Source organism: Arvicanthis niloticus, chromosome 15 (genome assembly GCF_011762505.2).
Source record: "Arvicanthis niloticus isolate mArvNil1 chromosome 15, mArvNil1.pat.X, whole genome shotgun sequence".
NCBI classification, from domain to species: Eukaryota; Metazoa; Chordata; class Mammalia; order Rodentia; family Muridae; genus Arvicanthis; species Arvicanthis niloticus.
In genome coordinates, this window is record NC_047672.1 from 49,196,031 (window position 1) to 49,208,924 (window position 12,894).

At 33.4% G+C, this 12,894-nt stretch overlaps 1 protein-coding gene across 6 annotated transcripts in view; it reads right to left on the reverse strand.

The window, feature by feature from the left end:
- The window catches only part of Phf14 (PHD finger protein 14), a 199,169-nt gene that overhangs the window by 106,340 nt on the left and 79,935 nt on the right, over positions 1–12,894 (reverse strand). For all 6 annotated transcript variants that reach the window (XM_034519007.2, XM_034519006.2, XM_034519005.2 and 3 more), the window contains 2 exons: positions 8,083–8,133; positions 7,843–7,964 (listed from right to left, as the gene is read on the reverse strand). In XM_034519007.2, coding sequence (XP_034374898.1) covers positions 7,843–7,964; positions 8,083–8,133 — 173 coding nt within the window. The remainder of the gene's footprint in view (positions 1–7,842; positions 7,965–8,082; positions 8,134–12,894) is intronic.

A 12,894-nucleotide genomic window follows, 5' to 3' on the forward strand; every position in this document is an offset into this window, starting at 1 on the left:
TCAACTCAGACTTTTGACAAGATAGTCTATAAAATGTGTAAGATCAAAATGAAAAAATATGATAGATTAAGAATATTAAAAATACTAATCACTCACATATTTTTCAATAATTTATTTAGAATTACTTATATCTGAGTAACATTTTATACATCTAAAATTTCTCTTCCAATATTATATGAGACTTAAAGGTATTTCCAAATCAATTTTGGAAACTAGGCAAACAAGTCATTTTGTAAAGTACTTGCTGTTAAAAAATGAAGCCCTGAATTTGATTCCTAGAATCTAACTTTTCATTAAAAAAAAAAAAAAAAAAAGTAACAAGAAAAAAGTTATCTGTGATGCTATTCCTAATTCTAGTGCTGGAGAAGCCACACCTACTTGGCAAACTCCAAGCCAGAGATAGATCCGTTTTAAAAACAAGGTAGACTGCTTATAAGAAAACGTAACCAAAGTTGACTTCCATACATACAGGTAACCAAACCTCACAACATACACATATTAAACTAATAATGTAGTGCTTTCATAAACATTAAAGAACTGGTTTCTGGAAATATGATTTGCATTTCTCAAAGATACAGACTGTCTGCAGACTATCATGGTTCAACCTCAAATTAACTGGCTAATTGTAGTGCTGGAGATTAAACTGGTCTCACACACACACACACACACACACACACACACACACACACACACGGCTGTACCAATAAACTACAACCCTCATCTCAACTGTAAGCCTAAGGTCTAATAACACATGGGAGATAAGCCCCTTGGCACGCCTGTGTAAAATTACTAGGTCAAAGGAGATGGAACAATCTGCCCACCCTGGGCTAGGATCCTGGACTACATAAAAGGAAGAAACTAAGCTAGAAACAAGCATTCTTCTCCTTCTACTTCCTAACTACAGATGCAGTGTAACCACCTGAGGCAAGCTTCTGCCACCATGGCTTTGTTTCTATGATGAACTACACCCAGGAAATGAGAGGCAAAGATAAGAAAACAAACAAACAAACAAATCTTTCCTTCCTTAAACTGCTTTTCTCAGGGTATTTTTATCATAGTAATAATACAAGTATGCTAATATGACCTCAAAGTGTAATCTTCAAATTGTAGCCTTCGCATTCTTCGCACACTTCTAGTTATTAGATGTTTTCAGATAAGTCTCATGTTCTGTTTTTCACTACTGTGAAAACTATTGCTACTTGACTTAGACTAAAACAGAAGAGTTGAAGAGAAGACAGTCCCTCAATAAACAAGAAAATGATCATTCCTGTTGTACAGTCAACAACTAATCCATGTGCATCAACAGTGTTAATAAGAAACCCAGGATTATACTAATGGCATATATCAAACTTAGAGAATGAGTTGAAGGAGGTAAAATGATGGGTGTGGGGGCAGGTTAAATAGTTTCAAGGCTATATCCTTAAGGAGAAAACAGAAATTTAAAACCATAATCTGTTACCTAAATTATCTGTGCAGACACAGGAAGACACATTTTAACAGGCAAGCAGGATCAGCTATGTCATGTGACTCTGCAGTTATGACATGTGACATGGAAAGTCTATTTACACAAGCTACAGAGATGTCTGGATGAACAGCATGAGACTTCTCAGACAAGGACAAGCTGACATTCTATGAACATTAGTACAAAATTTTCATTTTCTAAGTTTACTGAATTTCAATGGACTGAAATTTATTACTTTGCATCAGTATGCTTAAACGAGCCACCTCTATTAAAATAACAATCCTCCAGATCACAGATAATCAAGAGACCAACTTATGTGAGGTACATCTGATCTACAAAGTTCATTCACAAAATGAACGTAGTGATGCTTGCATAGTTTTTTTTTGCACAATGCCGTGATTAACTATTTGCCTCTCTAAAGTTTTAGCATTGCATTTAGGTTTCTTTAACCTAGTGATGCACTCACTGTTCCTAAGGCAGAAGAACCACAGAATACTACTTTTTAAAAAATGAACAAAATTATTACTAATGATTAAAAGAGTAAAAGTATGCACCGCACCACAACTTTACCTAAATGGCAATTTTAATAAATTTCATGCCATTAAATTTATGTGTTATATATGTAAGCTAAGTATGTATGCATGTAACATTTGAATACACACACACACACACACACACTATAAGGACAAAGTAATCATATTCATTGACTATGGTAATGTTGATGTATCTTCTCAAACATTGAATATCCTAGAAAAGCTTGGACACAGTTCCCTTTCAGTTATTAGTGCTATGATACTTATTCAATATAAAGTAAAACCAAATAATAACACAGTGACTTATAAAGTTTAAAAGGATAAATATTAATTTTAAAAAACAGCTTGCTTAAGAGGATAAGGTTGTAGCATTCATTTAACTGAAAAAAAAATGAAGATAGTCTAAAAAGTCATCAAAAACAAAAGGAGCATGGAATGAGTCCCACCAACCAGCCTGATTACAAATCTGTAACAAAATTTTTTTTTTTTTTTTTTTTGAGACTGAGTTTCACTATGTAACTATATAACACAGACTGGTTTCCAACAATTATCCTCTTGCCTCTGATCCACAACTACTAGGAATAATGACTTCTGCTATGTGCTTCGAATTCATAGACAAGTTTTAAGCAGCAGAAAACTAAAACATAAAAAATCCAATATTGCGAAATTTGGAGTGAGATGGTGTAAGTTTGAATTCATTACTTTTTAGTTATATAACTTTTGGGAAGTAACTTGACTCTGTGCCTTAGTTTTCTCACCAAAATCGACTCACTATCAATTAACATTGTCTACCTTGCTAAATAATTTAAGCAAAATAATTGAAGATATAGGATGAAATGAAAAATTATATGTCTTCTTATTAGTACATGTGAAATGTTTACCATTACCTAACCATGCATTACATCATCACATTTATTATTCCAGACAACCTGGATACCAGGCTTTACTGTCTGTAAGTTTTAATAATAAAATTAAACTAAGAAGAGATGAAGGCAAAGTTCACAAGTTACAAACATAGGGTTCAAGGCAACAGTGATCATAAATAGTTTATTACAGAATATTGCCTCCTAAAGTATAGAAAAAAAACCCTCAGGTTTTACTAAAAGACAAGTACAACTACATAGTAAAAGATATTGTTTAAAAAATAAAAATGAGTTACAAAGTAAAGGGAGTAAAAACTTAAAGGATGAAAATTACACCCCAACAGAGGTGTTTAAACAGGACATCTGCTTATTCATGAAAGAGACTAGCCGATATTTATTTATTTGTTTTTATTGTCCTAGAATAATGAGAGACAGAGCAGCCTAAAAACTGGCTTCCATTCTAAGAGGCTTAATCAATTACAAAGCAACATGAAAAGAGACTATTAAAATTGTCATTTAAAATTGTTTTAAAAATAAAGCACATAACTGTCAGGTGCACCACACAGGAACGAGAGGCAAACTAATCACTGTATATTTAAGGCCTGTCTGGTCTACACTTCCAGGCAAGCCTAAGCAACCCTATCTCAAACTCATCCCACCACATCACCCAAAGTCAAATGTTAAAAGTTCAGAAAATAAAGTTACTATGAGGTCATAATTATAAACCTTCATTTAAATATAAGCAATCTATTATGATTCAGCCTAGATTTGGAATATTGGCTTTTTCTTCTGCTTTGATATGAACCCTGTTAAAATTAAACAGAGTATAGTTTCAGGATATGAATTATAGGAAATAAATACATCAGAGAAACTAGCTATGAAACTTGTGCTTTGCCTTTTATATTCAATCTACCATGAGAATTAGGAAGACTAAGTATGTTGTCAAAATATTAACATAATTTGTTAAAACACACAGGAAGGGAATTTAGCGAGACTGTAAACAGCAACAAAGAAAGATGGGAGGAGTCTGGGGCCATAATTCAATGACCTAGTGTGAGCAAGACGTTGCTCAGTCACTAGCACAATGCATACAATAGTCATGCAGTAAAAATAGTAATTTCTACATTAGATGTTTGTAGAAAGTCAGTAATGAAGAAATTCTATAAACTACAAGTGGTGTAAAAATTTTATGAAACTTAATTCTATCTTTCTTTAAAGGAAACAAAAATATGTTATATTTTTAAAAGTAACTTAAGTAATTTATTTTTAGTGATATTCAGTGACATGAAAATAATGACCATGTTATAGGGCCGGGGTTATAGCTCAAGAGGCAGGATACTTGCCTACCATGTACAAAATTAGAACAGGGAAAAATATCATTGAAAAATAGTTAACAAAATGACAGCCAAATTTAGGTTGACTATCAGTCCAAGCAAATCTCATAAAGAAAATCTCATTGATGATCCAGGAAATTTACAACCCTACACACTGGTTAGAACAAAAAGTTAATTATAAATGTAGAATTAGCTATAAAACTGAAATAGCTCCACAAATCATTTCCTACCTGCACGCTTCTAACAGTTATATAGAAAATAAAATAAAAGGTATTAACTTAAAAAGCTGCACAGATAAGAATTTTATAGAATCTTTCCCGGTGTGTCTCTTACAAAGTAGGAAAGGGTATCACGTTGTATTTAGCTGACTTAATATAAAATATGAAGCTTACAGTTCAGTCTTTCAATTTAATAGCAGAGTAAAAAGCTAATGGAGATGAAAGCAGTGTTTATCTCCAAAATTCAACTTTTAAAGTATCAAATACTTTGAAAGAGAAAAATTTCTCCATGTCTACTCTTATGTATGTACATCAAGTTTCCTTCCTTGCCTAATACACATATATACATACAAGTGTGCATTCTAATTATACCTAAAAGCAATTTTCCATTTTAAGCCTTTAAAACACAACTACTAGATACACGTTCTTATATTTAGTGACCCAATTTGCTCTTAGATTAAATTTAATCATAATATTTTTATTAAATAAAAAGAGCCAATGTTTATATGGAGTGTATTAAGTGTCCGTGATTCATTTATCAAGTATTTGAGCATAATAGTTGAAAACAAAGATACTGGGTGTCAGGAAGTGAGCAATGTAAATATAGAACATCATTATAAAAGCAATACATTCATAGAGAGGTGCCACAGTTTAATAAGCCTCAAGTTGTCCTTTAGCTTTTAAACTGTGTATTATTAAGGAATATTTTAAGGAATTTTAAAGCAATATAGTTTTACTAGGCAATTTATCAGGGAATGTTTAAGTTTAAAAAGAAGATGGGAAAATAAAAGTACTGGTCTTAAGAATCCCTCAAGATTATAATAAAGATAAGTTACATAATTTTATGACCTCTTAATAATCCTATTACTTCTCATTTGGCGAAATAAGTTAAACATTTCAGAAAATATATAATGAAATTTACTTGAGGCAATGTTTCTCATTGAAATCAGAGGTTCCCTGATAATGCCATAGCACCAGTTCAGTGAGCCTCAAGATTTTCTTGTCACTTCCTCCACGGCAAAGGGATTATACTCAAAATTTCACACACCCAGCTTCTTTCTGAGTACTAGGAATGTAACTTAGTTTCATTCTGTTAGTGTGGCAGGTACCCTGCTGACTTAGTTATCTCCCTGCCCTTAAAATATATCTTTACAAGAAAAAAAAAAGGCATATTTAAGAGATCATCATGAAATCATGGGTTCAATCCTTAAGATTATAAATTAATTGATATCTGTGTGAATAATGAATTAAGTATATTAAAATCAGAGATAAAATGCTATGTATGCATGATAAAGATACAATACAACCATAAAAATCTACCTTGGAGAAATGGTTTTTCAAATAATAATGGTGGTAATTCCAAAATAAATGAAACACCAGACAAACTGACAAATATTAAGTATAAAATTAGTTTTACTAAGCAAACAAAATTCTATATAAAAATCTTAAATCTAAGAACAGTGGTGTCTAAACTGAAAATATGTTTTAAAAGAATGATAACATTACAACTAAAAAACACTTTTTTTTTTACCTCATATTTGCCTTAACCTCCAAAATATTAATGAAAACATTCAATTGTGTCTCTATCAATTCCCTTAAAAGTTTTACAGATGGTTTATGCTCTTATCTCTTAATAAGGCAAACCAGAGAAAGAAGCAAGCTTTATATATCATCAAGTCTAGAGTACAAATAGTTACCTTCCAAAAACTGACAAAATTCCAGAGGCTGCTTATTGGAATAATGTGAGTAGGAATACGTTTTCTAATAGAAAGCCATGAAACAGATGAGAATGGTAACACTCTCAAAAAAAAAAAAAAATTAACAAGTCTAGAAGAAAGATGAAATCTATTTTTTGAAAGACAACTAAAATATGATTGTTTGAAAATGCCCTTAAAAAAAAATCTTCTTGAAATAAAAGCTGTATTCCTTTCTAAAGTCAAATATATCAAAAAGAAAATAATACAACCCAGTAAGAATCTATAGATCTTACAGTAAGTGATCCAGAATCAATGTATTATCTCCAAAGAGAAGATATACTCTATACAGATTCAAATAGTTAAAGGTGGGTCATCAGCATTAAATCTTGGATAATTCAAAATTCATCAAGCTCCTCAACCTTATGTCTAGGCCCAAGGAAATTTCCTTTGAGCTTTGATAATTATATAAAGCTATCATTAAAAAAAAATTCATAGTTTTATGTATATAACTATGTCATACTTATGCTTCTGATCTCACTATTGACAGTCTTTAAAAGATCACAATGGAAAGACAATCATTCATGTGTATTTCTTAAACTTGAAAGAAATTTAACTTGTGAAAGAACTTAATGTATAGAACAGTTCCTATCCTTTTACTTCACTAAAATTTTTATTTTCTCCTAATCTTAAAAAAAAAAAAACCCAATAACTTTATAACTCAATGCCTTTTATGAAGTAACACAAACAGAAGTTATATTCTTAGTGAGTGAAATACATGACACCATTTTAATAGTAAATGTTTTAAATCATACAATACAAATATGTGTTTTATCATCTTTATTCCTTTTAAAATGTTTACTTTCTTTGTCTCCAGTTAATTGACTATAGATTTATTAAACATCATTTCTGAAAGAACTCAGAAAAGGCTCCCTTCCACACTGTGTGAACCTTTGTGTCACTGGCCTCTGAAAGACTAAACACTCTTCTGAATGAGCATCTTTGGCTTTCCATCTGTGCCCCACCCCCAGCACTGTGAGTAGTTTCTTCTTTTAGCCACAGATACATATGGCTAAAACGACAAGTCTCTGAAGCTTGAGGAGTAGCCACTGAGCAGCATCAGCTGAGGTTCCTGGAAGGTATCATGTTTCACTTAAAAAAAATTTAAAGTACAAAACAAAACAAACAAAGAAGGAAACCAAACAAAAAATAAAGTCTATCTAGGCCATCTTTTCACCTTTCTTTATTTCATAACAGAGAAGCATTTAACACATTCATTGTGGAAAGCAATGAGGAAGTGCTAAGAAAGTTGTTGCCAATCATACTCTATAATCACCAATGTGAATAAACTTCAACTTTTATGATATGCAAAGAGTCTTTAAAAACTGTGGTCTAATGAGATAAAACATAATAATCTTAGTGCAAGGTACTCAGAACAAAGACTTCTGCAGCTTCTTTACATAAATTTCTTTACATTAGCAATTTATTCTCAGGAGAAAATGAATTCTCCTGCTCAAGATCCATACTCACTGTTATTTATATCTCAATCTGGAGTATAAGCATGTCTAGCACATTAGTAAGTGGAGAAAATTTATTTCTGAAGTAGCATTCTCACTAAATAGCATTTTGTAAAGGATTTCTTCTGTAGTTGTTTTTTACTGTATCTGTCATTAAAAAAATAAAATGATGGGCATTTGGATTTGACCCTTTAAGGACAAGTTCTCCACATTCAATTTACCTGACGAGATTCTCATTATCTCCAGTTCCTTTGCAAGTTGAACATTCAGTTCTTAAGTCTTCAGCCTTGGGCTTCTTCTGCAACACAGACTGCCTCTGCCTTCGTTCCCTAGGAACTCTTTCCTGCCATACAGAAAAGAAGTAAACAAAACAAATCTGAATAGGAAGAATGGAATGGAAATAGCACAAAGTAAGAGTTTCCCTAAGTTCACACTATGTGAAGAATTTAACTGTTTCAAACCTCATGTTTCTCTTCCTCAGGAACAAAGGTTCGCTTTCGTCCTCTGGTTCTCTGGAAAGAAAACCCATAAAAATTCTTAAGGTTTATTATGATAAATATAAATTTTCTTTTTTAAGTTTTATATTTTATGTTGGAAAATCGGTGTTTCTAATTAATGTTGCATTGCTCCATTGCAAGTTGTTACAATTATGTCATTTAATACACTACCCTTTTTATATACATACACATGTATTTAATAGGAAAGAACTAATATTTCAAAACTTTTTTCAGCATTTTATACTTACATAAATGATTTACTCAGAATAATTTTTCAGGTCTTACCACAAATTGCTTCTACAAGTAAAACACTGAAACTGAGATCATATAAATACACCAATGTTGTAATCGTCAGTTCTTCAGATTATCTAGTCCCTTGCTACTTAGTACCAAAAATACACAAATGTCATACTCTGTGTGTGATTTCCCACCACTAATCAAAATCCAATTAAAGTCGTTCAAGACAAGGAAACTTCATGCATTTATATTAAAAAATGTTCTGACCACAATGGAGGAGTTAGGGGAAGGACTAAAGAAGCTGAAAAAGTTCACAACCCCAAAGGAAGAACAACACACTCCCCAGAGCTCCCAGGAACTAAACCACCAACCAAAGAGAACAGGTGGAGGGATCCATGGCTCTAGCTGCATATCAAAGACTGCCATATCTGGCATTATGGGCAGGGAGGCCCTTGATCCTGTGGAGACTTGATGCCCCAGCATAGAGAAATACTAGGAAGGTGAGACTTGGGTAGGTAGATGGCTGGAGGAGCTCACTCATAAAATCAGGGGGCAGAGGGGCATGGAATGGGAGGGCTGTGGAGGGGAAATGGGGAAGAGGGATAACATTTGAAGTGTAAATAAATAAAATAACCAATAAAAAATAATTGCCAAAAAATGTTCTGTTGGGAATTATTTGGTACTAACTTTGAAATAAATGTTCTTTCAATCTCAGCTATTAGACTAAACTCCTCATGTCCCATCCAGTCTCCACAGCAGTAGTCTGCAGATGAGGAGTGTAAGTCATTATGACACAATGTTTACTCCACCCAAAGTTTCAGAAATTTTGTTTTGATAAACTATAACTAGTTCATTTAGGCAGATAATTATAATTTATCTAGTTATGAACAATTTTCTTAGCCACTTAGATTACTTGGAAAATGTGGTAAGCCACACATCAGAAAAATTTGAATGGTCCCAATTATCATGAATTTAATTTTTATTATAATCATTTTAACAAGCTATTTTCCTAAGCTTATATCCAAAAATATTCATCAATAAGCATTTTTCTGACTCAACATTGCAATCTTAACATCACTGTGACTAACCTGTACATGTAAACTAGGCAGGCTATGCCATTACCTCTCAATTAAAGACTACCACTGGAGGAGTAGCAATTATAACAATGACACACATATAAAATGGAGCAATAAGACCCATTAATTTGTATACTGGCTTAAATAAACTTTTAAATATTAATAAACCAAATGAAAATTATAGCTTGCCCCTTGCCTTAATAAATTAATATGTATGAAGAGAAGGAAAGACATTGAATTTAATTCCTTCTCCAAAATAATGACCTAAAAGAAGCAGTATTCTCTACAAGAAAGTAGGGTTCAGTGAAGACTGTGAAAATTCACTGTGACTACTGTATTTACTGTGTAAATACATCTTTAAAAAAATCCCAAAATTTATGAGTCATGGGAAATAAAAATTACAGGACTTCAAAGAAAGTAAAGCTGATGCATGTGTGAATGGAAGACGAGGAAAGAACAGGTCTCAGAAAGCCCTCTGGCACTTGTGTTAAAAGATGAAAAGTCACCAGAAATGGAAAACAAAATCGGCAAGCTTTCAAGCTACATTAAAGTTATCAGAAAATATACCCAAAAGTAAATATCACTTTTAAAGTAACTTCAAAAGAGACATAAAGACTCTCATTTATTTGCTTCAAAAGTAATTTCTTTGCTTAAAAGGAAGAAGATTCTCTCCACACAAAAACAATGCAGAGAAAATGTCGATATTATACAGTTCTCAGCAGGAAGCAAGGCCAGGCTGTCTTCATGGTAGTTCTACATCCTTACCCATAAAAAAAAGCAGGAACAAGCGGCTGAAACCAAGTCACAACACTTGAGTCTATCAAACTAAAAACTACAATAACTACTTCTGAGAACAATTAGGATGAAATACGAAAATAAACGCTCATATTATACAGATCTTTTAAACTATGTATCCATTTAAAAATTGATATAAGACAACTGTTAAACAATTTTTAAAAACAAATCGACTTTGCACAAATAGTAAGAATGAAACCTGTAAATTCAACATTGATAAGGGTGGAAGGTAAAGAAAAGCATGTGAATGTAGCTACATAGGTACCATCAGAACTTGGCTGAGTAACTGTGTGCTACTACTTTTATATTGACTGAACACAAACCAGGCATTTGGGAAGAAACAACTTAAAATAGAAAAAATTGCCCCTACCATATATGGATAAGACTGTGTTGCACTGTCTTTATTGATGACTGATGTGGTGGGTCCACCTAATTGAGGGAAGTGCCAACCCTTAGCAGTTGGTCAGCCTGCTACATAACACAGGCTAATGAAGCCATGAGGAGCAAGTCAGTGAGCAGCATTTCCCCAAGGCCTCTCTCTGCATAAGCTCCTGCCTCCAGGTTGCTGTCTTGACTTCCCTCAGTGATTGACTGTGATATAGAATAGTAAGGTGAAACAAACCCTTTCCTTCCTACCCTGGTTTTGGTCACAGTGACTTATCAGAGTAATAAAAACCCTAACTAAGATAAGTTGAGAGAAGAAAGATGAATAGTGGCTTAGAAATGCAGACAAAATGGGAAGGGAAATACTAAAGTCAATTGAATTTAGATTTAATTGTACTTACTTCATAGATAATTTGGAAAAATCAGACTAGTTTATTTATTTATATGCTATTTGTAATTATTTTTAGGATATTTGGACTGAATCTGGGGCCTTGAACATGCTGGGCAAGAGCTTGACCAATAAGCTATTCCCAGACCTTATCAACTCATTTAATTGATTCTCTGCCCTGTGCACAAAACTCTTTAAGCAACACTGGTAGCCATTTTACAAGGCATCGGTGCCACCAAAGAAAAAGGTAGCATGTTCTATTATAAGAGAATTCTGATTATTGCTATCTTCTTTCTTATGTGAATATTAAAAAGATCCATTTTACGCCAGGCGGTGGTGGCGCACGCCTTTAATCCCAGCACTTGGGAGGCAGAAGCAGGCGGATTTCTGAGTTTGAGGCCAGCCTGGTCTACAGAGTGAGTTCCAGGACTGCCAGGACTATACAAAGAAACCCTGTCTCAAAAAAACCAAAAAACCAAAAAACAAACAAAAAAACCCCCAAAAACATTAAAGTAGTGTTTATTCATTCACTAAACTAATAAGTATTTTAAAACACTTAATTGTAATGGTAATAAGGACAGAAAGAGTTTCTAGAACTTCATTATTCTGTCATTTTCTCAAGTAGTAATACCATACTAGGTTTGACTCTATTAATTCACAACTATGACACAACTCCACCAAAAAGGCCAGACCTCCTAATCTTTCCCAAATAGTTCCACTAATGGGGAACAAACATTTAAACATATGAGTCCATGGGGTTTCTATGTTCTCATAGAAACCATCACATTAATGTTTACTGTGAATTAAATGTTTATGCAAATTAACAGTAAATATATGCCTGGCTTTCGATACTACTCATCAGGCACTGAGAAAAATAACATTTTGGTATTAGAATATAGCATCAAAGAAGAAAGAACTGAGGTCACTCAGGTGTGATGGTGGCATACACCTGTAATCCAAGTACTTGGGAGAAATAGACAGGTAGATCTGTGTGGGCTTTAGGCCAGCCTGTTCTATGTAATGAAGTGCAGGACAACCAAAGCTATATAGAGAGATCCTGTCTCAAAAACAAACAAACAAACAAACAAACTATAAACAAAAAAAGAAAAGAGAAATGACTCACTAAATCTGTCACACAATGACCAAATATTTTAAGAAAAATATCATTTTTATTTCAACTGAATGTTTATATAGACCTCAAAAGAGGACATGAGAAAATGAGAAGCTCAGACTGCATAGACTTGTTTCTCTCATGAGTTTCCCACGTGTTTATGTTTGTGCCAGAACAGACAGTAGTCACATACCTCCTATTCATGTTTTAATGCTTTCCAAACACATGTATGAAAACAATGTGTACTAAATTTGAGTTCCCCTCAATGCTAATTATTTGGGACATTTGTTCATAAAGTTTTAGTCTACTGTATTTACTTTACAAGGAAATGAGCAAATAAAATTTTTGCTAATCCTCAAACTCATTGAAAATACTGAGGTCAAACTATAAAGAATTTCTTTTAGAAAGCATTTCTGGTTTGCTATTACTAGGGCGCATGGGGATCACTTACAAATGCAACTACTTTTTTCTTTTTTCTTGGATATTTCCTTTATTTACATTTCAAATGTAATCCTTTTTCCTGCCCCCTGAAACTCCCTACCCCATCCCACTGCCCCAGCATTTATGAGGGTGTTCCCCCACACACCCTCCCACTCCCACCTCCAACCCTGGCATTCCCCTACACTGGGAAATCCAGACTTTACAGGACCAAGAGGCTTCTCCTCCCACTGATGCCCAACAAGGCCATCCTCTGCTACATATGCAGCTGGACCCATGCTCCATGTGTACTCCTCGGTTGATGATTTAGTCCCTGAGAGCTCAGGGTGAAAAGGGGTCTGTTTGAG